The sequence below is a fragment of the Anolis carolinensis genome, chromosome 6 (assembly GCF_035594765.1).
Source record: "Anolis carolinensis isolate JA03-04 chromosome 6, rAnoCar3.1.pri, whole genome shotgun sequence".
Taxonomy (NCBI): domain Eukaryota; kingdom Metazoa; phylum Chordata; class Lepidosauria; order Squamata; family Dactyloidae; genus Anolis; species Anolis carolinensis.
Genome location: NC_085846.1, coordinates 17,376,868 through 17,401,966, shown reverse-complemented (window position 1 = coordinate 17,401,966; position 25,099 = coordinate 17,376,868). Strand labels below are relative to the sequence as shown.

General features: G+C 40.8%; 1 protein-coding gene across 3 annotated transcripts; it reads right to left on the bottom strand.

Moving 5' to 3' along the window:
- Positions 1 to 139: 139 nt before the first annotated feature.
- On the bottom strand, positions 140 to 24,803 carry flt3lg (fms related receptor tyrosine kinase 3 ligand). 3 transcript variants are annotated; one of them, XM_062984459.1, is made up of 9 exons: positions 24,655 to 24,803; positions 13,206 to 13,303; positions 9,492 to 9,602; positions 6,587 to 6,640; positions 5,733 to 5,876; positions 3,698 to 3,851; positions 3,113 to 3,279; positions 1,100 to 1,168; positions 140 to 431 (listed from the first exon to the last, which is right to left on the bottom strand). In XM_062984459.1, the coding sequence occupies exons 2-8, from the start codon at positions 13,239 to 13,241 to the stop codon at positions 1,115 to 1,117; spliced, it is 720 nt and encodes a 239-aa protein (XP_062840529.1). In that variant the 5' UTR covers positions 13,242 to 13,303; positions 24,655 to 24,803; the 3' UTR covers positions 140 to 431; positions 1,100 to 1,114. The 3 variants fall into 3 exon arrangements, with proteins under 3 accessions (XP_062840529.1, XP_062840530.1, XP_062840531.1); XM_062984460.1 differs by having other exon boundaries at positions 3,113 to 3,261; XM_062984461.1 differs by lacking the exons at positions 140 to 431; positions 1,100 to 1,168 and having other exon boundaries at positions 3,137 to 3,302.
- Positions 24,804 to 25,099: the final 296 nt, after the last annotated feature.

Below are 25,099 nucleotides of genomic sequence, written 5' to 3'. Positions count from 1 at the left end.
GAGAATGCTTCTGGAATATGGCCATACGGCCTGGAAAACTAACAGCAACCCAGCTCTTCCACTGCATCTACATTAGGACCGACACATTTTGGCACAACTTTTAATTTCCCTTTTGTGTAATGCCACTTTCACACAATAATTACTAAAGATTTCTTTTTTATTTATACAAAATAATATATATATATTTATATATAATATGTACATTTATATATTACAAATTTCTCATAGAGATATACAATATAAAAATGGAGGCACAGTGTCTCCTAGTGGCGGGATGTAGAACAGAAATCCTTGGATCCCTAGAATATACTCTGTATTAGTCTTTCCCCCAACTCTGGTGTAGGGAGGCCTTTGTGTTCTGCAGGTTCAGACTTTGTTGCTGGTTGTGATTGTGACATTGCTGGCAGATTTTTGCCTCTGAAGATGACATTCTAAAAAAGAAAAGAAAAGAAAAACTGCTAAGACAGGATTGGTTGGTCAGGGAGAGGAAGAGAACAGAGAAGTAAGGATGTTGCACAAAATACATACAGTTAGCCTTCCACATTTCCTGGAGTTAGGGACAGAAGTCCCCTGAAAAGGTGAAGGGGAGATCACAAATAAAAAGACTATTTTTAAAATCTTGCTAGGAATCCCATGGGCAAACTTCAGCTCTCCCGGTGTTTTGGACTTCAACTCCCACAATTCCTAACAGCCTCAGGCCCCCTCCTTTCCCCCTTCAACCAATTCAACATAGTTTGTAGCAGCCACACAAACGAAGGTTCTGGAGTATAACAACAACTTTCAAAGTAAGGACTGTTGGAAATAACAACCTCCCAAGCCTTTCATTATTTGTTTGTTAATGTACTTGTTGCTAATCTGTATCCTATGTGTATGTTGATTTGCCAGTTTGACTGCACCTTTTTGGTGTGGGAGGGGTTACAGACTTGTGACTGTACTAAGCATGTGCAGACTCAGGACTCAATTTTGTATTCAGTATCTGTCTGGACTTCAATGCAGAAGTGTATGTTTGATCTTCAATGAAAGCAGATGTATGTGGTCCAGACCTCAGTGCAGGTGGATGCATAAAAGCTTAGAGATTTCAATATATGGCAAGACTTACCACAGCAGCATCAGTTCATGTTTGGAGCTCTACAAGCTCAAGTTCTCTCTCCTCATACCTCTGAGATCTCTGGGGAAAGAAATAATGGAGACAAAATTATTTTAGCTGAAACGACAGATAAAAAGCTGTTTTACTCTATATTCAGTCCAACACAATGGTTGGTATTAGGAGCACAGGACCTCAGCAAAAGTTAAGCACCACCATTAAAGGTATTTCCCTTTTTTTACTTGAGAGAACCGCAATCTAAGTCCTCCAGCATATTATAAATGTTTTCTCAATTCGCTTCTGACACGATAAATAAATAGATAGATAGATAGATAGATAGATAAGATAGAAAGATTGTATGGCTAACTGTGTTGCTGTGTGTCTTTCGGGCTGTATGGCCATGTTCCAGAAACATTCTCTCCTGACGTTTTGCCCACATCTGTGGCAGGCATCCTCAGAGGTTGTGAGGTATATTTAAGTTCCAGGGTGGGAGAAAGAGCTCTTGTCTGCTGGAGGCAAGTGTAGATGTTGTAATTAATCACCTTGATTACCATTTGATGGCCCTGTGGCCTCAAGGCCTGGCTTCTTTCTGTCTGGGAGAATCCTTCCTTTGTCAGGAAAGCTTCTGGAACATGGCTATACAGCCCAAAAGACTCACAGCAACACAGTCATTCCAGCCATGAAAGTCTTAAGACCGGGGTCCCCAAACTTTTTAAACTGGCGGCCAGTTCACGATCCCTCAGACTGTGGGAGGGGCGGACTATAGTTGTTAATAATAATATTTTTATTAACAAAAATAAAAACAATAAAAAGACGGTTGGAAGAGAATCCTTGGGCCATTTAGTCCAACCCACTTCTGCCTTTGTGCACCAAAAGCACAAGCAAAGCACTCCTGATAGATGGCCTCCCAGCCTCCATGATAATATTAATAATAATAAAAAAGAGGGTTGGACGAGGACCCTTGGGCCATTTAGTCCAACCGCCTCCTGCCTTTGTGCATCAAAAGCACAAGCAAAGCACTGCTAATAAATGGCTTCCCAGCCTCAATGTTAATAATTATAAATAATAATAATAATAAAAGAGAGTTGGAAGAGACCCCTTGGGCCATTTAGTCCAACCCCCTTCTGCCTTTGTGCCATGGGGCCGGATAAACGGCTTTGATGGGCCGCATGTGGCCCGCGGGCCGTAGTTTGGGGACCCCTGTCTTAGACAATACATTGTATGGCCAACGTTTGGCAGACGCTTACCATGGAGTTACTTAGTCATAGAAATAACATTTTAATCACATTTTGAATAATCAAATCTGCAAAAGTGAAACGCACAGATATGGAGGGCTGACTGTACACAATTTAACAGCTATGACTACATCCCATGGCTTTCTGGGATTTGCAGTTTAGGGAGGGTGCTTGGAATTCTCAGTCAGAAATCTCTAGTGCTTCACAAGACGACATTATTGAAGTGGGGTCAAAGTATTGTATTGCAGGAGTTTAGCTAAACTGATTGAGTTGGCCAGTCTTTTCCATAGATATTGGAAGCTGCTTTGCATGGTACTTGGAAAAGTTACTTTTTTATGGCAACTTTCACAATCCTCCTGTCATATTGGCTGGAGGATACTGGGACATATAGACCCAAAGACAATGTTCCCAAACTCTTGCTTAAACAGAGTCAAAACAATGGTCCCTCTGTCTAATCCAGGCATGGGCAAACTTTGGCCCTCCAGGTTTTTTAGACTTCAACTCCCACAACTCCTGGCCTCAGGCTCCTTCCTTTTCCCCCTCAGCCGCTTAAGCGGCTGAGGGGGAAAAGGAAAGAGCCTGAGGCTAGGAATTGTGGGAGTTGAAGTCCAAAACATCTGGAGGGCCAAAGTTTGCCCATGCCTAGTCTAACTCATTATTTTTACTCTGTCCTTTGTGAGAAAGGTCTTTCCCTGACCTCTGAAATTAGTTCCTTTCATTCAAGATATTTCTGCATATAGATTGCATGCTTTATGATATTTTTTTTGCTATTGTTGCTTTTTATGCTGCTTACCTGCCATGGTCTTTTATGCAGAAGCATCCAAATCACGAAAACAACAAGCATGAGAACTGCAATTACAAGCAGCACCCAATAGGATTTTCCGCGGGTGTCGTGTTGGGAGTTGCGATCCGGCGTTTGCTTTGATGCCGTGACTTGGAGGGCTGGAGGGGGAGACAGCTCTGTAGTACAGAGAAAGACTGACCTATAGGAGCAGATTGAACACTTTCTAGTAGCAAGGAGATGGGATGGAAAGCAGAGGATATTGAAAAAATGAATACACACAATGAGATGCTTTAGATAGCCGGGGTAGGGATGCAGAGCTTTGGTAGTTGCGGAAAAGGATGCATTGTATTCAAATCAGACCTCGGCCACATATTCACTAACTAAACTTAGATAAGTCACTCTTCTCTTGGTCTCTGTCCTCTTTGTGGGCCAGTGTGGTCCCTGAATCCCCCCATTGTCCACCCTTGATAGAAGACCATAGGACCACTGCCTGCTTGCTATGACGAACTCCTGCTCAAAAAACAAATTCAGGTCCTCTCTAACACATGCAAACACATTTACACACAGAACGCATCACCTGGGCATGAGAGTTACCTGGCTGGCAATGAATAACAGTACAATTGCTGAAGTTCGCAGGGACGTCATGAGCTTCAAATTCCTCCATCTTTTTTCTCAGGTCACTGAGGTAGGAGGGGATGGGCTCAAGGAACTCAGAGATGTTGGTCGTGATGAATTTAACACAACTGTCCTGGTATATCACAAACATAGGAATTATATTTATTATTTATTTACAGTATTTATATTCCGCCCTTCTCACCCCGAAGGGGACTGAGGGCGGATCACATTGCACACATATAAGGCAAACATTCAATGCCATAACATAGAACAGAGACAGAGACAGACGCAGGCATGGACAGACGCAGGCACGGACTGGGCTCGAACTCATGACCTCTTGGTCAGAGTGATTTGTTGCAGATGGCTGCTATCAAGCCTGTGCCACAGCCCGGCCTCATGAACTTATATCACAAACATAGGAATTAGAGAAGAGGATCAGACCCGAGTGATATCTAGTCCAGTTATCTTTAAGAAACCCACACACAGGACAAGAGTGAAACGGTGCCTGTTGCGGATATTGCTATGTGCCTTCAGGTCATCTTTGACTCATAGTGATCTTAAATGCCAACTTTAAAGAGTTTTTTGGGGTTTATCATTGCCCTCTTCTAAGACTGAGAGGGAGGACTTTGTCCAATGTCAGCCACTGAGTTTTTATCATCAAGGAGGGATTCGAATCCTGGTTTCTCAGAATCTCACAAACCATGCTGACTCACATTCTCTATTATTACAATCCTCCAAACCCACCTGCCAGAGCCATTTGGAGTGAGGCTGTACTACATTGGTACGGCAGAGTATCATAGAACCATACTTTGGAATCATGGGATTTGTAGTTTGGTGGGATACCTAGGTTTCTCTGCATTCATGCTCTACTGCTGTATTTTAGAGAAATGGAGTAAAAGGTGCCGAGCAGGAAATTCTGTTGGGGAATATGAGCCATTAGGTACAAAAACAATTCTCAGTTGGGGCAATTCCACCAAAATATAGTAGAGTACTAAGAATAAACTCCATAACCAGTAGAAACTTATGTGTGGTGAGCAAGAAAAGGCTTTTTTCTTTTCCTTAGGATGGCTCAGGATTGCAATCAGAACTCTGGTTCAAAATATTTATTGAAGTAAAAGGAATACTTCAATACTGTAACTGTACAGTATTGGAACTGTGTGTGCATTTGAACTGAACTGTTTTTAATTTTTGTTATGATGTTGTTTTATTATGTTTGCTATGTTCAAGTTGTTGTATGATTTTTCTGACAATTGACTGTTTTTGCAAACATGCTGGAAACCGCCCTGAGTCCTTTCGAGGAGATAGAGGTATATAAATAATAATAACAACAACAACAACAACAACAATAACCCTTTTGCCAACTGCAAAAGGCCACCCTACTGGGATCTGCACGCATCATCCGAAAATACATCACACAGTCCTAGACACTTGGGAAGTGTTCGACTTGTGATTTTGTGATACGAAATCCAGCATATCTATCTTGTTTGCTGTGTCATAATAAAATAATAATAATAATAATAATAATAATAATAATAATAATAATTCTTATATCCCACCCCATCTCCCCGAAGGGACCTGGGGCGGCTTACATGGGGACCAAGCCCAGTAATACAGCAATAAAATCTATCAACATAAAATACATTTCAATTACAATTAACCCATAAAACATGTAAGATGTCATAAAATATAACTCAGTAACAATCAATAACCGATAGTGTCTGAGCATGTCCTGAATTTAGGAAGCTGTTTTCCACAATTTCCACAGAAGGAACCTCAGTTCTTTCCTACAAAAGAGCATTTCTTGTGGGTTGAAATTTTCTGAATGTTGGCAGCTAAACTTAGTTAAATTGTTAAATTGTAGGCTATTTCAGAGGAAGGAACTGGCAAAACCACCTCTGAGCATTCCTTGCCCAAGAAAACCCTACAGAATTCATGGGGTGGATATAAATCAACATATGCACATGAACACACACACTTATATGTGAATACAACTGTATCCCCTTAAAAAACTTACATTAATGTCACACATCTCAACAAATGTTGTATGAATCATTAGCTTTCTGATGCTTTTTTCCAATTCACTCCCAGATACGTTGATCATGCGGTTGAGATTTCGGTGGATGAGATGAACATGCCATAACTCCTTGCAAAATTCGTCCTGGGGAAAATGGGGGCAAGAAAGAAGATCTACATCAATAACTGTATGAAAAAAAAAAAACCAACGAGACTTATTTTCTGTACCGGGTCCTAGAGAAGTGCAGAGCTTTTTCTATTTCTGCCCCTGCCTTATGGAATGCCTTGCCGCCCTACATGAGAGCCATGCGTGAGTTAGGGCCTTTTACCCTAGCACTCAAGACCTGGCTCTTTACTAGAGCTTTTAATCTATGTTAATTTTATCAATATTTGTATGTCTTGCAGCGTTTTAATGTTTGTATACTTTTTATCATGTTTTAATTGTTTTGTTTTATAGTATACTTGTTGCTGGCCCTCGTGGCAGAATGTAAGCCGCTCTGAGTCCCCTCGGGGAGAAGGGCGGGGTATAAATGCATGTAATAAATAAATAAATAAATAAATGTATTTTTATCCTTTACAATTTTATCTTGTAAATCGCCTAGAGCATCGTGGATGGAGGGCGATTAATAAGTAATTAAATGATGATGATGATGATGATGATGATGATGATGATGAACTGGATACTAGACATTTTGGTAAGAGTGTAAACAAAGGACACTGGACTGTACTTAAGACTCTGGAGAATCAATTGCCTTTTTAAATTATTTGTAATGCCTTGCAGGTGTGCTGGACAACAAGGGCATAATAAATCCCATTATGTTATTCATTATTAGGCTCTCCTTAAAAAGACTTTACCTGTTTCAGGTTGACTGGCACTGGTACTGGATAATCCAAGAGCAGTAATTTCTTCTGGGAAAGGAGAGGAAAAAAAACAGGCCTGGTTTTAACATGAGAAGACAAAACACGAGAAAGATATTGGTCTCAAGAATGGTTCAACTGAGGGCCCTTCCACACAGCCATATAACCCAGAATATCAAAGCAGAAAATCCCACAATATCTGCTTTGAACTGGGTTATCTGAGTCCACACTGCCATATATTTCAATTGGAAGCAGATAATGTTGGATTTTATTCAGCTGTGTGGAAGGGGCCTGAGGGACAGACATGTTGAAAGGAGATCCACTGAATTCAACAACCTCTTGCTCTGAATATGAGCACAGGCTCCTTCAGACAGAACAAATATGTCAGTACAGTAGAGTCTCACTTATCCAACATTCACTTATCCAACATTCTGGATTATCCAACACATTTTTGTAGTCAATGTTTTCAATACATCGTGATATTTTGGTGCTAAATTCGTAAATACAGTAATTACTACTTAACATTACTGCATATTGAACTACTTTTTCTGCCAAATTTGTTGTATAACATGATGTTTTGGTGCATAACTTGTAAAATCGTAACCTAATTTGATGTTTAATAGGTTTCTCCTTAATTTCTCCTTATTATCCAACATATTCGCTTATCCAATGTTCTGCCGGCCCGTTTATGTTGGATAAGCGAGACTCTACTGTACTTGCTGCTTTATATGTTCCAAATAAAAAACTCCACGTAATTTTTCAAGCAATTGTGAATGTTGCCAATTGAAGTTGCTGTGTGCCTTCAAGCAATTTCCGACTTAACCCTATTAAGTCTGTGCCAGGACACAAAGGGATCTTGTAGCTCTTTTTGAGACTTTTCAGTGAGTCTCACGCCCCTTCTACACAGATGTATAAAATCCAGATTATCTGCGTTGATCTGGATTACATGGCAGTGTAGACGAGGCCTCAAAGGCACTACAAGATCCCTTTGTTTAGCCAAATTTGACTTAAGGGGCTGGGCTTAGCTCAGCGGGCTACACATCTAAGCTACTGTCCAGAAATTCCTGTGATCAAAAGGTTGGCAGTTCAAGCCCGGGTCGGGGTGAGCCCCTGCCATCAGCCCCAGCTCCCCGCCCTCCTAGCAGATTGAAAGCAGAAATGCGAGTAGATTAATAGGTACCATTTTTAAAAAGCGGGGAAGTTATAAAAGGCACCCATAAGGCAATTCAACCCTGAGGTCATCTAAGGATGACAAAGCTCCTCGGCATGGAAGATGGAGCGACAGCACCCCTTCTCCCCAGCTGCTGAACTTGCCGACACAAAGGTTGGCTGTTCGAATGTGGGGAGTGGGGTGAGCTCCTGATGTTAGCCCCAGGTTCTGTCAACTTAGAAGTTCGAAAACATACATATGTGAGTAAATCAATAGATACTGCTCCGGCAGGAAGGTAACGGCCCTCCATGCAATCATGCCGGCCACATGACCTTGGAGGTGTCTGCAGACAACGCCGGCTTTTCAGCTTAGAAATGGAGATGAGCACCAACTCCCAGAGTCAGACATGACTAGACTTAATGTGAAGGGAAAACCTTTACCTTTACCTTAAATTTGCAAAATTAGAATGAGGGTAACATCATTGAAAAATTGCCTCTACTTAAATTCTGAGTTTGGCTAGTGTGGGTGTTAGAGTACTAAGGAGGACACTTAAAACAGCTCTATTCCTGTTTGTTTCTCTGCAGAAAGCAAACCATAGAACCACCCTGGAGAATATACTAATCTAATCCATGAATAATTCAACCTGGCAGAAGTTAAATCTACACATTTGTACTTGGCTTTAAGTACCATTTCCTCTAGCTTTTTGGATCCTTTAATATTTTGTCCAGCGAGGATGAAATAATCAAGGATTATAATCCCTAAGAAATGGTACCTAAATCTAGGTAATGCTATGGCTCAAGTGGCCGAAAATCCCAGAAATTTATCTCCCCATCCCTAGTCAATAGAGAAACCAAGCAGCAATGATAAAATATAAATATTGTTCTTTTCACTCCAAACCTACAGCCTGAGATAGCTAATTTGTTTGGCCTAATGGCAGGGCCCCTGAACTCTAGCCTATGGAGCCTATCTTGAGATAAATATGCATGTACAAATTCCAGTCTGCACCTAAATTCCAAGAGATCAAAGCTGGCAGGCAAAACAGAGCAAAGACCTAACCAAAGGGCAAACAATTAGTATCATTGTATAATAAGTGAAAAAGTATTTCTTACAAGGCGCAGTATTTTTTTTTAAAAATACTTGCTATGGCTAAACTGTTGTAAGCGTGAAATAATGGCCTGACTTCCTGCGTTCGACGAATCATGGAGTTGGAAGGGATCCCAAAGGCCACCCAGTCCAACCTCATCATGCAAAAATACATAATCAAAGCACTCCCAACAGATGGCCATCCAGTATCTGTGTAACAAACCTCTAGGGAAGGTGACTCCACCACATTCCCAGGCAGCATATATTCCATTGCCGAACAATTCTTACCAATAGGAATTTTTTCCTAATGTTTAGATGGAATCTCTTTTCCTGCAACTTGAATCCAACTCTCTGCGTCTTAGTCTTTGGAGCAGCAGAAACAAGCTCGCCCCCTCCTCAATATGAAATCCTTTCAAATATTTAAACATGGTTAATGTGTCTCCTCTCAACCTTCTCTTTTTCACACTAAAGATACCCAGCTTCTTAAGCCGCTCCTCATAGGGCTAGGCATCGACCTTTTACCATGTTGGTTGTGCTTCTCTGGACATATTCCAGTTTGTCAATATCCTCCTTGGATTTTAGTGCCCAGAGCTATAAGGACTGACCAAAGCTGAAGGACTTTGTCTACTGTCTCTCTGTCCCCACTCTCAGCACAGAGCACATACTTACCAGATTCTTGACTATGCTTGGAAAGTCACTCGTATCGATAGGAACGCTCCCAAAGATGCAACCCTTACTTGGCTCAGATGATGTGGAAAATGATAGCAGCAAAAGGAAGACCTGGGAGGATAAGGAGAAAAGAAAAGCAAGTCAAAACTCAGAAACGCCCCAGCCATCGATTTCTGGAAGTTCATACCTAGCACACAATTGAAGCACAAAGTGTTCCTGATGTATCGGTCCCATTTGATGGGACAAAAATGTTAGTGAGGAAAGTAATTCTGTGAGTTGCACCCAAACAACTATACTATTCAAAAGTCTACATGAGATTTGGTACAGGCACACTTTAGCTATGGGGCCTAATGTGCTTCTGCTGGGAAGGAACCAGGGTCTGAATCTTTATTTATCTTATTGATTAAACATTTATGGTTGTTGTGTGCCTCCAAATAATATCCTAGATATGACAGCCCTAAGGTCACAGAGTTTCCTCGGCTAGATTTGTCCAGAATAGGTTTGCCTTTGTCTCTCTTTGAGGCCGAGAGAGTGTGACTTGCCCAAGGTCATCAGTGGGTTTTCATGACAAGCAGGGATTCAGACTCTGGTCTCTGAAGTTGTAGTCCAATGTGTTGGAATCTAACCCCACACTGCCCAAGTCTGCAGTCCTCAATGAGGAGTAGTTAGCTTAGAATAGGATGAGGGAAATCTCCCCCCCCCCCCCGTCTCCTGAATGACAGACTGTATCTATTTTTTCATCTCCTCTCTGTTTCTGTTCTCATTCTGATTGGTTATATAGAATGGATACTTTGCAGGTGCATGTCTTTTGTCTTTGACTTCTACTTTTGCATCTTGAGTATGTAGTGTGTGCTGTGTGTATTAAGATCTCTCTCTGCTTGTATGTAAGAAGAGATATAATGTTTGCAGATTTTTCCCTCTCTTTTGAACCTTAAAAGAGATGGGGTTAGAGTAGCTCAGACCCCGTTCTTTACTATCTAGAAATGTAGATATTATTTCTGCAAATAAACCTTTGTATTTTTAAAGACAGAACTCTGGATCTTTGCCTTCTGAGCTCTAAATTCTTTACAGCCATGTGGCCTTTCACACTCTGATTGCTGTGAGCTGAATGCTCAACTATAAGTATCATGGCTTTTGCATATTTCTTGATGAGCTGCTGCTTTTGGGTAGTTTCTCCTAATACCCAGAAAATCCTAACACAATGTTCAGACCACAGCATCATGTTGGCAGCATATGATAGGCCTTCATTTTCCTCTATGTTTGGGGATGCAGAAACCCCATAAAATTAGAAAAAATGAAATTTAAAATTTATTTTTTCCCCCTAAGAGAACACTCCTTTAGGAATGTCTAGGTTTTCTACTGCAATTCTATTGTCAACCTCTGCCAGCAGGTGACCATAGCATTGCACTGGAGATTTCAAGAGATGATAGACTTGCAGTGGAAGACATAGATATTGCTAGATAGAACACCTCTCTATGACTTTCGGAGAAATCATATTAATCTATATCTGAATAGTCAAATCTGCAAAAGTTAAACTCACAAATGTGGATGGTCGATAGACAGGAAAACAAATCGTGTTTTACAGTACCTTTTTATTTTCAACATGTTATACACTGCCTCAAACTGTGAGAAGTGGATAATAATTTTATTATTATTATATGAAAAAATCATAACATCAGAAAATCATACTAGCTGCAGGACTGAAATAGCAGAAAAAATAAAGTGACAAAGGGACTATAAAAAGAGTAGGAAAAAGGGGAGGAAAATAAACCCATCAATAGTCAATAACATTTTTTCCTAAGAGACAAGAGTGAACAAAATCCTAAGGAAGAACACCTCCAAGTAACTCATGCTCACAGCATATAATAGAAATGTGCCATTAGTGGTTTCTAGATGTTGTTGGACTCCAGCTCCTATAATTCCAGAATAATAGCTCTACTGATGGGAACTAGAGTCAAGGATTACCCAGAGCAAAACACCATAAAGAAATTTTTATTCAAGAAAAATTGGTGTTTGCTCCCTATTTAACGTCTAAACTTACAGCTGAGTTCAATGCAAACAGATACTAAGTTAACACATCCTTAAACTATTTATACTCTTGTAACTTTAGCAAACTAGATGAGGATTCTGAGAAACAGGAAGTAGAGGTGGGGAGAACTAATCATTTTCTCATTAAAAACAGCTTGCCAGTCAATGAGTCATGTTCTTGCTTTCTCTAGGAAACTTCAGACTATAAACTTCTAACACTCTGTTTGCCCAAGTAAAGGCAAACATTCCATAATTTTGGCCAAGTTTCATCAAGAGCCGTGTTTTTCTCTGGGCTGTCCACACATGCCTTGTGCGCTGGTGTGTTCCTTATAAGTACTGTCTGGAAAGAATTAATTTTAGTAATTTCTACTGTCTCTAAGAAATTATTTCTGCGGGCAAAGGATGGGAGCAACATCACATGTCCGATGGAGATCTAGCTTTGTTTCCAGGTTTTAAAAATGCATCAGCGCTAGCCCTGTCCTGATGAGCATGTCGCATTTCTCTTGGCGGTTCTACAGAGAAACTACGATCCAGTTTGACTCCAGCTGGAGAATGAGATCCACAAAATGTACACCCCCAGTATACATTGTAGCATGAATCAAGACAGAAACAGTGAATTTAAAAAATTACCGTGCATTAAAAAAAATCTAGAACAAGCCAGATGATGTGCTGCAGCCAATTAGATTATATCTCATGCAGGACTTGAAACTGATCCCAAACAGACATAGATATGTGCATCAATGCACCTTAGTGGACTAGTTAATAACTTCCCTTCCACAATTTCCAGGGCCTGTCTAAGTACGCAGTTCCTGCAATTAATTCTGATCAGCAACGAGTAGCTATTGTGGCCACCGTTCCAGCCTTGAACCAGTGATTGTGTAAGCAGCAGAACCGGGTTGGTTTTAATTAATTTCCTAACTTAATTTTTGAGGCTGGATCTGCACATTATATGGTCAACATTGACCATATAATTCAGTTTATCAAATAATAATAATAATAATAATAATAATAATAATAATAATAATAACTTTATTTTTATACTCCGCCCCATCTCCCCGAAGGGACTCGGAGCAGCTTACATGGGCCTTGCCCGATACAACAATATAATAACAACAACAAAACAATAAAACAATTATCCCAGCAATAAAAACATCAGCATCAAAAAAACAGTCATTAAAATCAACATGCATCAAATTGCATTATTTGGCCATGTAGATCCAGCTAGTGTCTGTATAGAATTGCCCTCTGTTTTGAGTCATGCTCTTTGTGGGATATACAGTGATCTACTTCAGCAGATTCTGTCAAAATTTCTGATGAGTCTTTTTCACATGTTGTTTCTGGCTAGATGTGCACTTCAGTACACTTTGAGTGTGTCTGTTTTGTGGACACACCGCCCTTGACATGTTTGGAACTAAATTTAATGCCAGTGCAGAATCACCCTAAGAAGAAACCTAAACAACCTGTATTCTTACACAAATGTTGAACTGAGGATCCATCTACACTGTCATTCAATAGTTTCACAGTGCAGTTTAATTGCATTGAACTGAATTATATGGCGGTGTAGACTCATATGACGCAGGACAATGCTGTTAAACTGCATTATGAAACTGTACTGTATGGCACAGTGCAGATGGGACCTGGAATCAAAGTGGATCCTTGATTCAGGCTATTTGTTTTTGTACTCACCAGACATGAATTTGGGATTCCATGATGCCAATTCATTTCCACATGGCTTGGTGGATGGCCAGCATGCTGAAGATTAGCCCTATAGAAAGAGAGGGGACCTGGAGGGGGGAGAGGGTTAAAAGAAAGCACAATTGTGGGATTGCGGAACAAAAGCAAACATTACCAAGATAACCAATATGGCGTTGGACTATGGCTCTTGAGACCAAGGTTCGAATTCCTGCTCGGTCAAGGAAACACCTCTGAATGACTTTGGGCAAGTCACCCGCCTTTGCGGAGGGCAAAGGAAAAGCCCCTCTGAACAATTCTTGCCAATAAAACCCTGTGACAGGTTTATTGTACAGACACCGGAAGTCAGAAACACCTTGATGGCACACAACAGCAATGGCATTTAAAGCTTTCTAGTCACTGGAAGGTAGAGAATGTCATTTTGCTGCCGTTGAAAAGTAAGTGTGGCATGACGGGCCATTTAAAGAAGCAGGAGATTATTTTTTTTTCAATGCAAGCTTCCTGGCTTTTGCCCAACATGGGTAGGAAATGTGAAAAAGTGTTTGAAGAAAGCAATTCCTTTTTGCATTGCTGTTTTCAATAGCATGCCACTGAATTTTGATCATACAATGTGTTGCTGTAACTGTAGAATTGTGGTAGTCGAGGGATCCTTTAGAAGTCCCTATAGAGTCCACCTGTCACCTATACCTTAGTTTAGTGTGATGTGTGATTCTGAAAAAAAAACCATTGCTTTTGGCTGGTTTCTTTCTCAAAAAGCTGTAATAAAGCAAGAATAAACCAAGATTCCTTTTCTGGTTTGTTGGGAGAAAGAAAAGAAACAAAGCATTGGCTGAGTCTGGATGAGCACATTATGTAGTGTGAAAGAGTTGTGAGATCTTTTGATCTGATTCAACAATCGACTCCTTAAAATCTTGTCACTATATCACCACACCCACAAGTTTTCCATTTTTGGGTTGCTGAGAATTTTCCGGCCTGTATGGCCATGTCCCAGAAATATTATTTTTTATTATTTATTTTATTTTATTTTATTATTTATTTTAACTACTCCCAGTTTGGCTCAGAGTGGTTATCTCATGACGTTTCGCCCACATCTATGGCGGGCATCCTGAGAGGTTGCATGTCTATTGCTATATGCCCACAAAGTCTGCCCATAAAGGCCTGTCCCATGCTCATGCATCTGAGGAAGTAGACTGAAGCCTATGAAAGTTTATACTACCAATTACTACTTCTCAGTTACTCTCCAATGTGCTACAAGATCCCTTTGTATACTGATAGTCCAGACTAGCATGGCTACGTCTTTGACTTCAGCCCCAATGAGTTGAGTCAACTCATTTATTATCCCAGCAATAAAAACATCAGCATCAATAAAACAGTCATTAAAATCAACATGCATCAAATTGCATTATTTGGCCATGTAGATCCAGCTAGTGTCTGTATAGAATTGCCCTCTGTTTTGAGTCATGCTCTTCGTGGGATATACAGTGATCTACTTCAGCAGATTCTGTCAAAATTTCTGATGAGTCTTTTTCACATGTTGATTCTGGCTAGATGTGCACTTCAGTACACTTTGGGTGTGTCTGTTTTGGCCCATTCAAGGGCCAAAGAGACAACTCTTGGCTCAAGTCTAGTATAATCAAGGCTGTAAGAAATCATCTTAAGTCTCCAGTTGGTGACACATGAGGGGGGAACAGAGTCAGAAGTAGGAATGGTCTTGTTTTATTGCAAAATCACAGAATTAGAAGTTAAAGGGGCCCCATAGGTCATTAAAGTCCAGCCTTCCCAGTCAGTACTAGTGCATCCCCAATAGGTAGCTGTCAAAGCATTTTTTAAGACGTTCAGAGAAGGAGACCCCCATCACAAACAATGGGTTCCATTGCCAAAGTGCTCCTACTGTCAACAATTTCCTTCCAGTATTCAATCATAATCTGCCTTCCTGTAATTTAAAAACATTACACCTGGTAGTATGTTTTGCAACATCAAAGAACAAGCCTACACCTTCCTCTCTGTTACAGTCCTTTAGCTATTTTAAAAGTGTAAGCATGTGTCCCTACTTCCCTTGATTTGAAGACAATGCTTGTAATAATGCAGGCTAAAAGTATTAATTGACACCTTTCCTGCATCATCACACTGCTGGGTTATTTATTTATTTGTTTAAAACATTTATATTCCACCCTTTTCACCCCAAAGGGGACTCAGGGAGGAGCACAACATATATACGGCAAGCATTCCATGCCAGGACATAAAATAATTATAAATATACACAAACATTACAACACTAAAATCAATCTAAAAGGCAAACCTTGGTTTTTATCTTGTTACATAAGGGACTTGGGCATCCATGCACTATGGTATCCACAGGGGGTTCAGTCCAATTTTTTCATTAATCTGGGCTCTTTTGAACTGTGTTCAAGTCTTCCAATGTGTTGGCTAATGGCTACCCCTCCAAGTTTTGTATTAACTGCAAACTTGATAAGGATTCCCTTCGCTTCCCAGCCTGCAGCCAATTATACCTGTTAGCTTCAGTAAAGGACATTTCTCAGGTAGGGCAATCTCCCCTGTTCTGATCCCATCTATCTGCTGCTTCCTATTTGGGGCGTTGGCACTTCCTACTTAAGTACATACAGAGTGCAAAGAGATCTGCACTTTAACACCGAAAGCATGTTTCCCTTTCCATCTAGGTCACATTTTGCTGGCTGTGAAAGACAGAGGGATTTTTCTTGCAATAAAAAGCGAGTGAGAAAAAGAAGATGAGGGGAAATCCCTTGCACTCAAGTCTCAGAAAACTCCACCACAATACTGAGAGGTTGTACTTCTCTAAAAAGCTTCAGCATCTCTAGAAGATGTTTTGCACACTGTGGTGGGAGGGAATAACCCTTGCCGTGCCCATTTCTCCTCAAGACATCTTGTCTAACTGCTCTTTTGCACACACAGTTCCTCTCCCTCCTGTTGTCTTACGGAAGAGAAGCATTGGATATTAATGACAGGGAAACAGAACATCAACCACAGTGCAGCATCTTTGGGTGCATCTACGCCTGAGTGATATGGTAGTTATATGTGTTGTCGAAGGCTATCATGACCGGAATCACTGAGTTGCTGTGAGTTTTCCAGGCTGTATGGCCATGTTCCTAGAACATGGCCATACAGCCCGAAAAACTCACAGCAACCCCATGGTAGGTATAGTATTACAAGGTCTTTAGCTTTCTCTGCCAAAGAGTGCTGGGTCACCATCAAACAACAGCTCCCGAAATCCCATAGCATTTAGCCACAGCGGTTAAAGTGGTGTCAAACATGTACTCTTCATTTTCATGCCAATAGTAGACGCCTATGCGTTCTGAATGTGGGAAACTTATCCACTTATCATTATGGATAAAGGTTTCTGAGAATAGTAAGCCAATTTTTAAAAAAGGAACATTCCTAAATTCTGAAGCAGAATAAGGAAACAGGGCATGAAGCCCAAAATCTGAGCTTGAAGGCAACTACACCAAAACTGTCTCATCCCAGATGTTAAGCAAGATCAAACTGGGACACTTGGAAGACACATCAATGTCTAGGCTGTATCCAGAGGAAGCAACACCCAATCTGCTCTGAAATCCCCTTTGAATAAATCTTGACAAGAAAACTCTGTCATAGGGTTGCCTTAGGGTCGCTCTAAGTTTGAAATGACTCAGAGCGACCTAAATGACAATCCTAACTAATCAATAAGTATACCTTACTTGGAAAGTGAGGTGCTCAGAACCTATTTGCAGCCCAAAGAGACTTAGTTTATCTAATGTTAGCCCCTTACTATGACATGTTGTGTAGGCTTGATCTAGATGCACACAGAATTAACTGGAAGGCACATAACAATACAAATAGTGGGTTGCTGTGAGTTTTCCGGGCTGTATGGCCATGTTCCAGAAGTATTCTTTCTTGACGTTTCGCCTGCATCTATGGCAGTCATCCTCAGATGTTGTTCTGCAGCAACTAGTATTCAGACAGAAACTACTTTCTGATCATACTGTACAGATCTGAGGGTGACAGGGAATGGAATCCCTTTTGAATCCCTCCGCTTGCCACCAATATGTACAGAGGTGAGATGTCTGACAGGAATGTGTGACAGAGATGGAATCCCTCTGATCCTACACACACACACAGATACCACCAATTAAGAAAGATGTTTTATAAGAGATGATGTTAATTTAGTATTTGTTTGACTATCTTCTTCGCTGCCACCAATGGAGGAGACGTCAGGCAGATGGCACTGGTTCTTTTAAGCTGTCTCTATTTGTTTTACTTCAGATGTTGTTGTTGCTTAACTTAATATAAGAGTATGACAGAGGCTTGGTTAGAATAAAATCAAAACAAGTTTATTGCAGGTACAGAGCTTGATGGTTTCATATAACTTGTTAAAGGCACTTCGCTTAATGGTTACAAACGGATATGAGGTGGTCAAACTTTCAAAATATTTCTTTCTCTAGATTACACTAAACCCTGATCCTCCTGGATCCCCTGGGATTAATTTTTCCCTAATCCACAGGCTCTATAAATGACCCTAAACAAGTCACCTAACTTGCCTAGTCTGGTCCAACCTAAATCTGACTCAAATCCTTCTATTTAAGCCAGCCTGATTCTCCTCAGAAGAATCACTTCCTCCACTGTGATTAGAAAATCACAGACTGCCTTGGGTTTTTAAATATTCCCCCTTTTCCTTTCCAAGCGGCGGTTGGCTCCGCCCCTGTTGCTAGGGTAACCTGTCTTAGCATTCTAAGATGGCTACCTTCCCCCACACATCATCAATTCAAATACTCACCATTTTAAACTTAGCCAAACCTGACTGTTCAAACAAAATCAAATACACATGTCATCTATAAACAAAATATAATTATACACTTCTTCACACAGCATCTATGGCAGTCATCCTCAGATGTTGTTCTGCAGCAACTAGTATTCAGACAGAAACTACTTTATGATCATACAAATTCCATTTTGCTATATCTTTCCCTGCAATTTTGATATCCATAGCCAAAACAGTACAATCTATGTACAAGCAAGATTTGGGGGAACTCTGAAAGGTACCAAAGTGCAAACCAACACCAAGATAGAAAATCCTTATGAACAGCATCCTGATGGTGGAATTTCCTTCTTAGCAAAGGCACATATTGACTTTGTTACAGATAAAGCCAGGCTCCCCCACTGTTCATCTTATGAATCATAGGCAAACAGCAAAGAATATCAACAGTTTCTTTCTGGAAACCAGGCTCGTGCACATCAAACTGGATCATGTCCAAAGAAGGCTGACCAAAATGGTAAAAGATCTGCAAGCCATGCCTTAGGTAGCTGAGTATGCTCAGTCTGGAGAAGAGAAAGTTAAGAGGGGACATAATCACCATGTTTAAAGATCTGAAAAGAGATCAAATTGAACATGGAACAAGTATGTTTTCTGCTGCTCCAGAGCTTAGGACACGGAAAAATGGATTCAAACCGCAGGAAACGATTCTATTTAAACACGAAGAAAACTTCCTGAGGGTAAGAGATGTTCAACAGTGGAATAAATTGCTCTGATATTTGACAGTTTCCTTCTTTGGAAGATTTTAAACAGAGCCTGGATGACCATCTGCGAGGAGTGTTTTGATTGTGCATTCCTACATGGTAGGGGGTTGGGCTGGATGACCCTTAGGTCTCATCCAACTTTATGATTCTATGATCTAAATTAGGGGTGAGCATCTATACAATTTGACAATCTACAGATGGAAAACCTAGGGTTCAGGCGTCCAAACAACATTATTCTTAGGCTGCATTTACACTGTAGAATTAGTGCATTTTGATACCACTTTTACTGCCGTGGATCAATGCTATGGAATCGTGGTTGCAATTTTATAAGGTCTTTAGCTTTCTCTTTAGCCAGAGTACAAATCTTAGGATTCCATACCATTGAGCCATGGCAATTAAAGTGGTGTCCAGCCGCAGAATCAACAATGATCCATTTACTAATAACAGCAAATCCCTATTTGCTAGACCATCAAACAAAATGGAAGGGGAAAGTATAAATCATCATCACAGCAGCAGAGAAAGACTCTGTTGTACTTATAGACCACAGAAACCATGCAATAGCTTTCCTGCCTGCTGGGTTCCGCTCTGTACTGTGCATAAATGACAAAGCTGAGCCGTGTTGTATGCAAGGGATTTAAAGATTAAATGCTGATAAGAGATAACAGCAGAAGAAGTTTACAAGGCACTCAGGTCCTGAGGTCTCTCCTTACTAATTTAAAACAGTGCATAGTTGTTGCCAAAATGTCCTGAGCTGCATCTTGTTGTCACAGAAACCCCAGTTTTATAAAACAAATTCAAACAGGAATATCATCAGCAGGATGGTAAAGGTTTTTGCAATGCAAGTTGGTGTATATTCATGGTTGGCTATGTGCCTGCAAGACACCGGTTGGCTTTTGCAGACTCCATGGATTTTTCAGGGTTTTCTGAGGCATGAAATAGTGAGAGGTGATTTTTGTCCATTACTTAGTCTGAAGCAGAGCCTACAGCACCTGATATTTCCTGACGGACTCCCATCCAAACACTAAACAGGGCCAACCCTGCTTAGCTTCCAAGATGAAGTGGGATTTAGTACCTTTGGCCCTCCATATCCAAAGATTCTGCATACCCCGCTCTCAATCCAAAAAGCAAACACTTATTGCACCACTGTATATAATGGGACTCGAACATCCATGGATTTTGGTATCCAAGGGCCTACTGTAATTTGGTCGATTTTCAGGGCAACACTAGTCTCTAATTAAAAGTTCCTATTTGAAGAAGCACTGTGGGATATTGTATAAGAGGCCTCCTTTTTCAAATTTGAAGGCACGGCCCTGAAGGTCAGTGCTCTTGGAAGAGACTGCTGCATTCTAACCATTCTTCATTCTTCTTCAACATATGTTAATAGTCTAGTTCTATTTTAATGTTAACTTTCTGCATTTTTTAACTCTAATGCAATTATTTGACTGTGTAAATCAGCTTGGGTCCTTATTTTGGGGGAAAGGAAGCCATAATAATGTCATAATTATCAATGGTAGAATGCGCATAACCTTGTTTATTCAATTCAGCAATATGAACCAATATATTTTAAATTTGCCTCCTTTTATTTACAAGCATACCTCAAGTTAACAAAGCATCTGACAAAAAGCTTCTTTTGACAAAGGGAACATCTACACTCTAGAATCAATACAGTTTAACACCACTTTAACAGCCATGGCTCAATGCTATGGAATCCTGGGATATGCAGTATGGTGAGGCACTAAAATTATTTGTTCAAAAAAGGCTAAAACATTGTAAAACTATAACAGCCTGTCTCCATTGTATTGAGCAATGGCAGTACTGCATTAATTCTACAATGTAGATGCATCTAAATTCTCTTAATTCTTGATCATTCCCCCTCCCACCTTTTCTTTCTTGTCCTGCATCTAGATGGAAGATTTTGAAACTATTGGGAGAATGGGCAAAAGAAGGCAGAAGAAATCCAGAATATTGGTGCTAATTTCTAGCAAGAAGCTTGTAAAAAAATGCAGAAAAGCTTCAACTGGGAAGGATCATATTTTAGCTGATCTGCCTATAGTTGGGTGTGCCTGTCTACAGCAGGAAATGTAAGCAGCAGCTGCCCTCAAAATCAGAACAGTAAATAAAAAACAGTAGAATTCTAGACATAAAACAATCAGGGCCGGCTAACACTTCCCAACAAAGGATTCCCCCAAGCAGGAAGCAGCTAGGCCTTGTAACTGCAAGGCCGTTGAATGCTAATCAAAGTGATTAATTACAACATTCACACTTGCTTCCAACAGACATAATTCTTTCTCCCACCCTGGAGCTTCCACAAATATATAAACCTCCCTTGCTTAGTTTCCAATATACCTCACAACCTCTGAGGATGCCTGCCATAGATGTGGGCTAAAGGTCAGGAGAAAATGCTTCTGGAACGTGGCCATACAGCCCGGAAAACTCACAACAACCCAAAGCTTGTAAAACTACAACTCCCATGATTTCATAGCACTGAGCCAGGGCAATTAAAGTGGTGCCAAGTCACATTAATTCTCCAGCATAGATGCATCCACAGCTATAATAGTTGCATTCTTTCCTGCAGACATGCTGCTACAACCCAGCTCCAAAAATCAATGTTTCTCTATCCCTCCAGTGCTGGTGCTGATATAAAAATCCACCGAAAAGGAGCGTATGTTAAGTGAGGAATGCTATTTTGCTGGTGCCACCACTATCGTCTTCACTGTTGAAATCTGACAATTGGCACATTTGGTGCCAAAATTCTGCAGCAGCCAGAATGTCTCTCTATGGTGTGGGAGAGGGTCAAATGTCCCCTTGCACCATAGAGCCCTTTAGGGCTGTGGGCTAGTGGGTCTCAGACCCCTAGTACTACAGAAATGACTTGCACTTGGATCTGGGTGACTTAATCTGGATCTGACTTGCACTTGGATCTGGGTGAGCAATACTGCAATAGCTGGAGACAAATGTGTATACATTAAAGGCCACAACGATGAAATGCTGAATGGGAAGATAGTTATTAATGATGTGGAAGCAGTGATTCTTTTCTCGCCTTTCCAACAAACAGTAGGAGAACTTGGAAGCCACTCAGCTTTCCCCAAAATAAACTATTCTAGACTCAATCAGTCAGAAAAAGCTTATAGCTAGAGCAGGCAACTTGAGGCCCTCTATGTACCCTATATATCAGGCATGGGCAAACTTCGGCTCTCCTGGTGTTTTGGACTTCAGCTCCCAGAATTCATATAAAAAAAGGAACTACCCCTTTCTTCAAGTAGAGTCGTAAAATGCCCTCGACTTATACATGAGGTTGACTTATACAGGAATATACAGTGTTCTCTCACTACTTCGTGGTTCACTTTTCATGGATTCACTGTTTTGCGGTTTTTCAATAAACTCTAAAAGATGATTATAAATCATAAAAAATTACAATTTACAGCCTAAGGAAGGAGAAGCCGAAGGGAGAGAAAAGAAGCCCAAGCGGCAATGGGAGGAGAAAGAGGCGATTTATCAACACACGATTGGTTGATAGACTTAAAATAGTGTATAACTACTAAAATAATGTATAAATATTAAAATAAATATAGTGTCCCTACTTCGCGGATTTTCACTTATTGCAGGTGGTCCTGGAACCTAACCCCAGCAATAAGTGAGGGAACACTATACACAGTAATTAAAACATATTTTTAAAATCCTCTGTAAGAACAGCTGGTCCTCCACATTTGCAGATTTGATTATTCACGGATTTGATTAATATGCGCTCTTTAGGTGGTTCTCAACTTGTGGGTCCCCAGGTGTTTTGGCCTACAACTCCCAGAAATCCCAGCCAGTTTACCAGCTGTTACGATTTCTGGGAGTTGAAGGCTAAAACATCTGGGAGCTGCAGGTTGAGAACGACTGCTCTAGGTCTTTCCAGCCAAACTCTATGGACAACTTATGTTGGAAGTTGATCATGAAGAACCTAGAAGTCCCTGGAGAGATCACTTCTCTAGGTATGTGTAGATCCTTCAGTGGGATTCTATAGACCGTAGACATTTCTACATAGGTACATTTTCAGATTTTTTAAAAAGATTTTTATGGGTGCAATTCATGGAGGTCCGGCACCCATAACCTGTGCAAAAAATAGAGGGCCAAATCTAATCAGCTCAGACCTCTGCAAAGTATGGTTTATGTTGGTTCGGCAGTTGGCAAAATGAGGGCACAGCTCTTCCAAAGAAGAATCCTGTTTGCCCAAATTTCCTCCAGTTCTAACTTGTGGTAACCTAAAACTTCAGAGTCAAGACATCTGAAGAAAAGCAGCAGGCAGTTGGAAATGAACTAGGAATGCAACTACAACAAAGGTTACCAAGGCAGGCCAAACATAGCAGATAGGTGTTTAGGTGTGAATGAACTTCAGAGGCTTACTATATGAAGTGCTAGCTATTTGGAGACTGAAAGCAAATTTAATTTGGTGGATCGGAATGCTTTTTGGGGATTTACATACAGTGTTATCTAAAGGAGTAGGAAAACAAGGAGTAGAAATCAACCAAAATAAGTGTGAGGTTCATATGATAGTTCCAATAGTTGTGTGCCTAATGTGTGTTTATTAGTGTGGGTATGTTGGGTGACTGCCTTAGATCTAGTTGTGTTAGATGTAGTAGTTCTATATATTATGAAAAGTTTCTTTTTATATCATTTTTGTTTTATTTTTCCCTTTATTTTCAAATACAAACTAATCAAATGAGTGTTTTGTGGGGAGCGATGTCCTCATTTTGCTCCCACAGCAGGAGGAGACATCTTCCAAATATGTTTATTTCGGATGCTATTCATTGTTAGAATATAGACCTCAAGAAAAGATCCCCATGGGAATACTCAGAATACAAATATATTGCTTTTTCTGGACTGCTAATCAGAGAATCCTCTACAGAGTAGAATTAATGCTGTTTGATACCACTTTGCTATGGCTCAGTGATATGAAATCATAGGATTAGTAGCTTGGCAAGGCATCAGCACTATTTGGCACCCAATGATTCCATAGGATGGCGCCAAAGCAATTAAAGTGGTGTCAATCTGGATTAATTCTATAGTACAGATGCACCCAAGGACATTGCCCATGCCTATTGAGTGATTCTGTGAATTACAGTGCAAAAAAAGTAACTTTTCAGGCTCTGGGGACATGACACTTGGCAGAAAAATGTTCACCAGATGTAGTTCACTGGAGTAAGATTCTCACAATATTTGTGTTGCCTTTTCCCATTTCTCATCCTAATTTAACACAAACACTCTGGGGGATATTCAGGATAAGAAAAATGCAAAAAGAATGCAATTTGAATTAATGTTGTGTCAACTTGTCAGAGCTGACCTGCCAAGCGATGGCTTGACGTCCACCATCTGTCACAACTTACTATTACCAAGAAAATGCATTGAATTCAGGATAGTACAGTTCAGAGAAGATATTATTTTTATCAGGTGGCAAGCTGATTATAACTTGGGCCCTCCAGGTGTTTGGACTTCAACTCCTACCGGCTGTTAGGAATTGTGGGAGTTGAAGTCCAAACACCTGGAGGGCCCAAGTTTGCCCATGCCTGGTGCAGAACCAATGCAGTTTGACCCCACTTTCACTGCCATGCCTCCCAAGCTATGGCACCAGCACCCTTTGGCAAAGAAGGCTAAAGGCATTATAAAACTACAAATCTCAGGTGTTCATAGCATTGAGCCATGGGACCATTAAAGTGGGACCAAACTGCATTCATTCTACAGTGCAGCTGCACCCACAGTTGGTGCCTTGTCCTCAGCATTATAACCACAACCTATTAAGGCAGGATAGACCTTATACAAGAGGGTGAGATCTAGAGTTGGGATTGCATCTCCCCAAATCCACATCCCAAGCCACCTTGGTTAGATGAGCGTTGGTTAGATGAAGAAGAGGGTGTTGCCCTTTCAGTCTTACCTGTGCTGCTCAGGTGGCTGCTGAGCCTTTCAGGAAGAAGGTGAAGGAAGTTGTGGCGAAGTCACAGGAGAAACTGAGGCAGATTAAGCACAGGCGCTTTCTCTGAGCCGCAAAAGGCACAAGGACCCAGCGTGGTTTTGTCTTCTTGTGGAGGCTGAAAGTGAAACTACTTGCCCTGGGCGGAGAAATGAAGGAGGGGCGAAGGGCCCGGAGTTGATAAGGAGTGACATTTCCCAGTCACTTTTTTCATTATTCTGCAGTGTTGATGCAATTTATAAGGGGGGGGGGGGGGGGAAGCAGGCGGCAAGAGTACCTCTGAGAATGTGCAGAGAGCTATCTTAGGGAGAGTTGTTGAGTTGCTCCCCCTCCACAAAGCCCTATATCCCAGGATCTGATACCAGATTATCTGAACTGGATTATCTGGCAGTGTAGACCAGGCATGGGC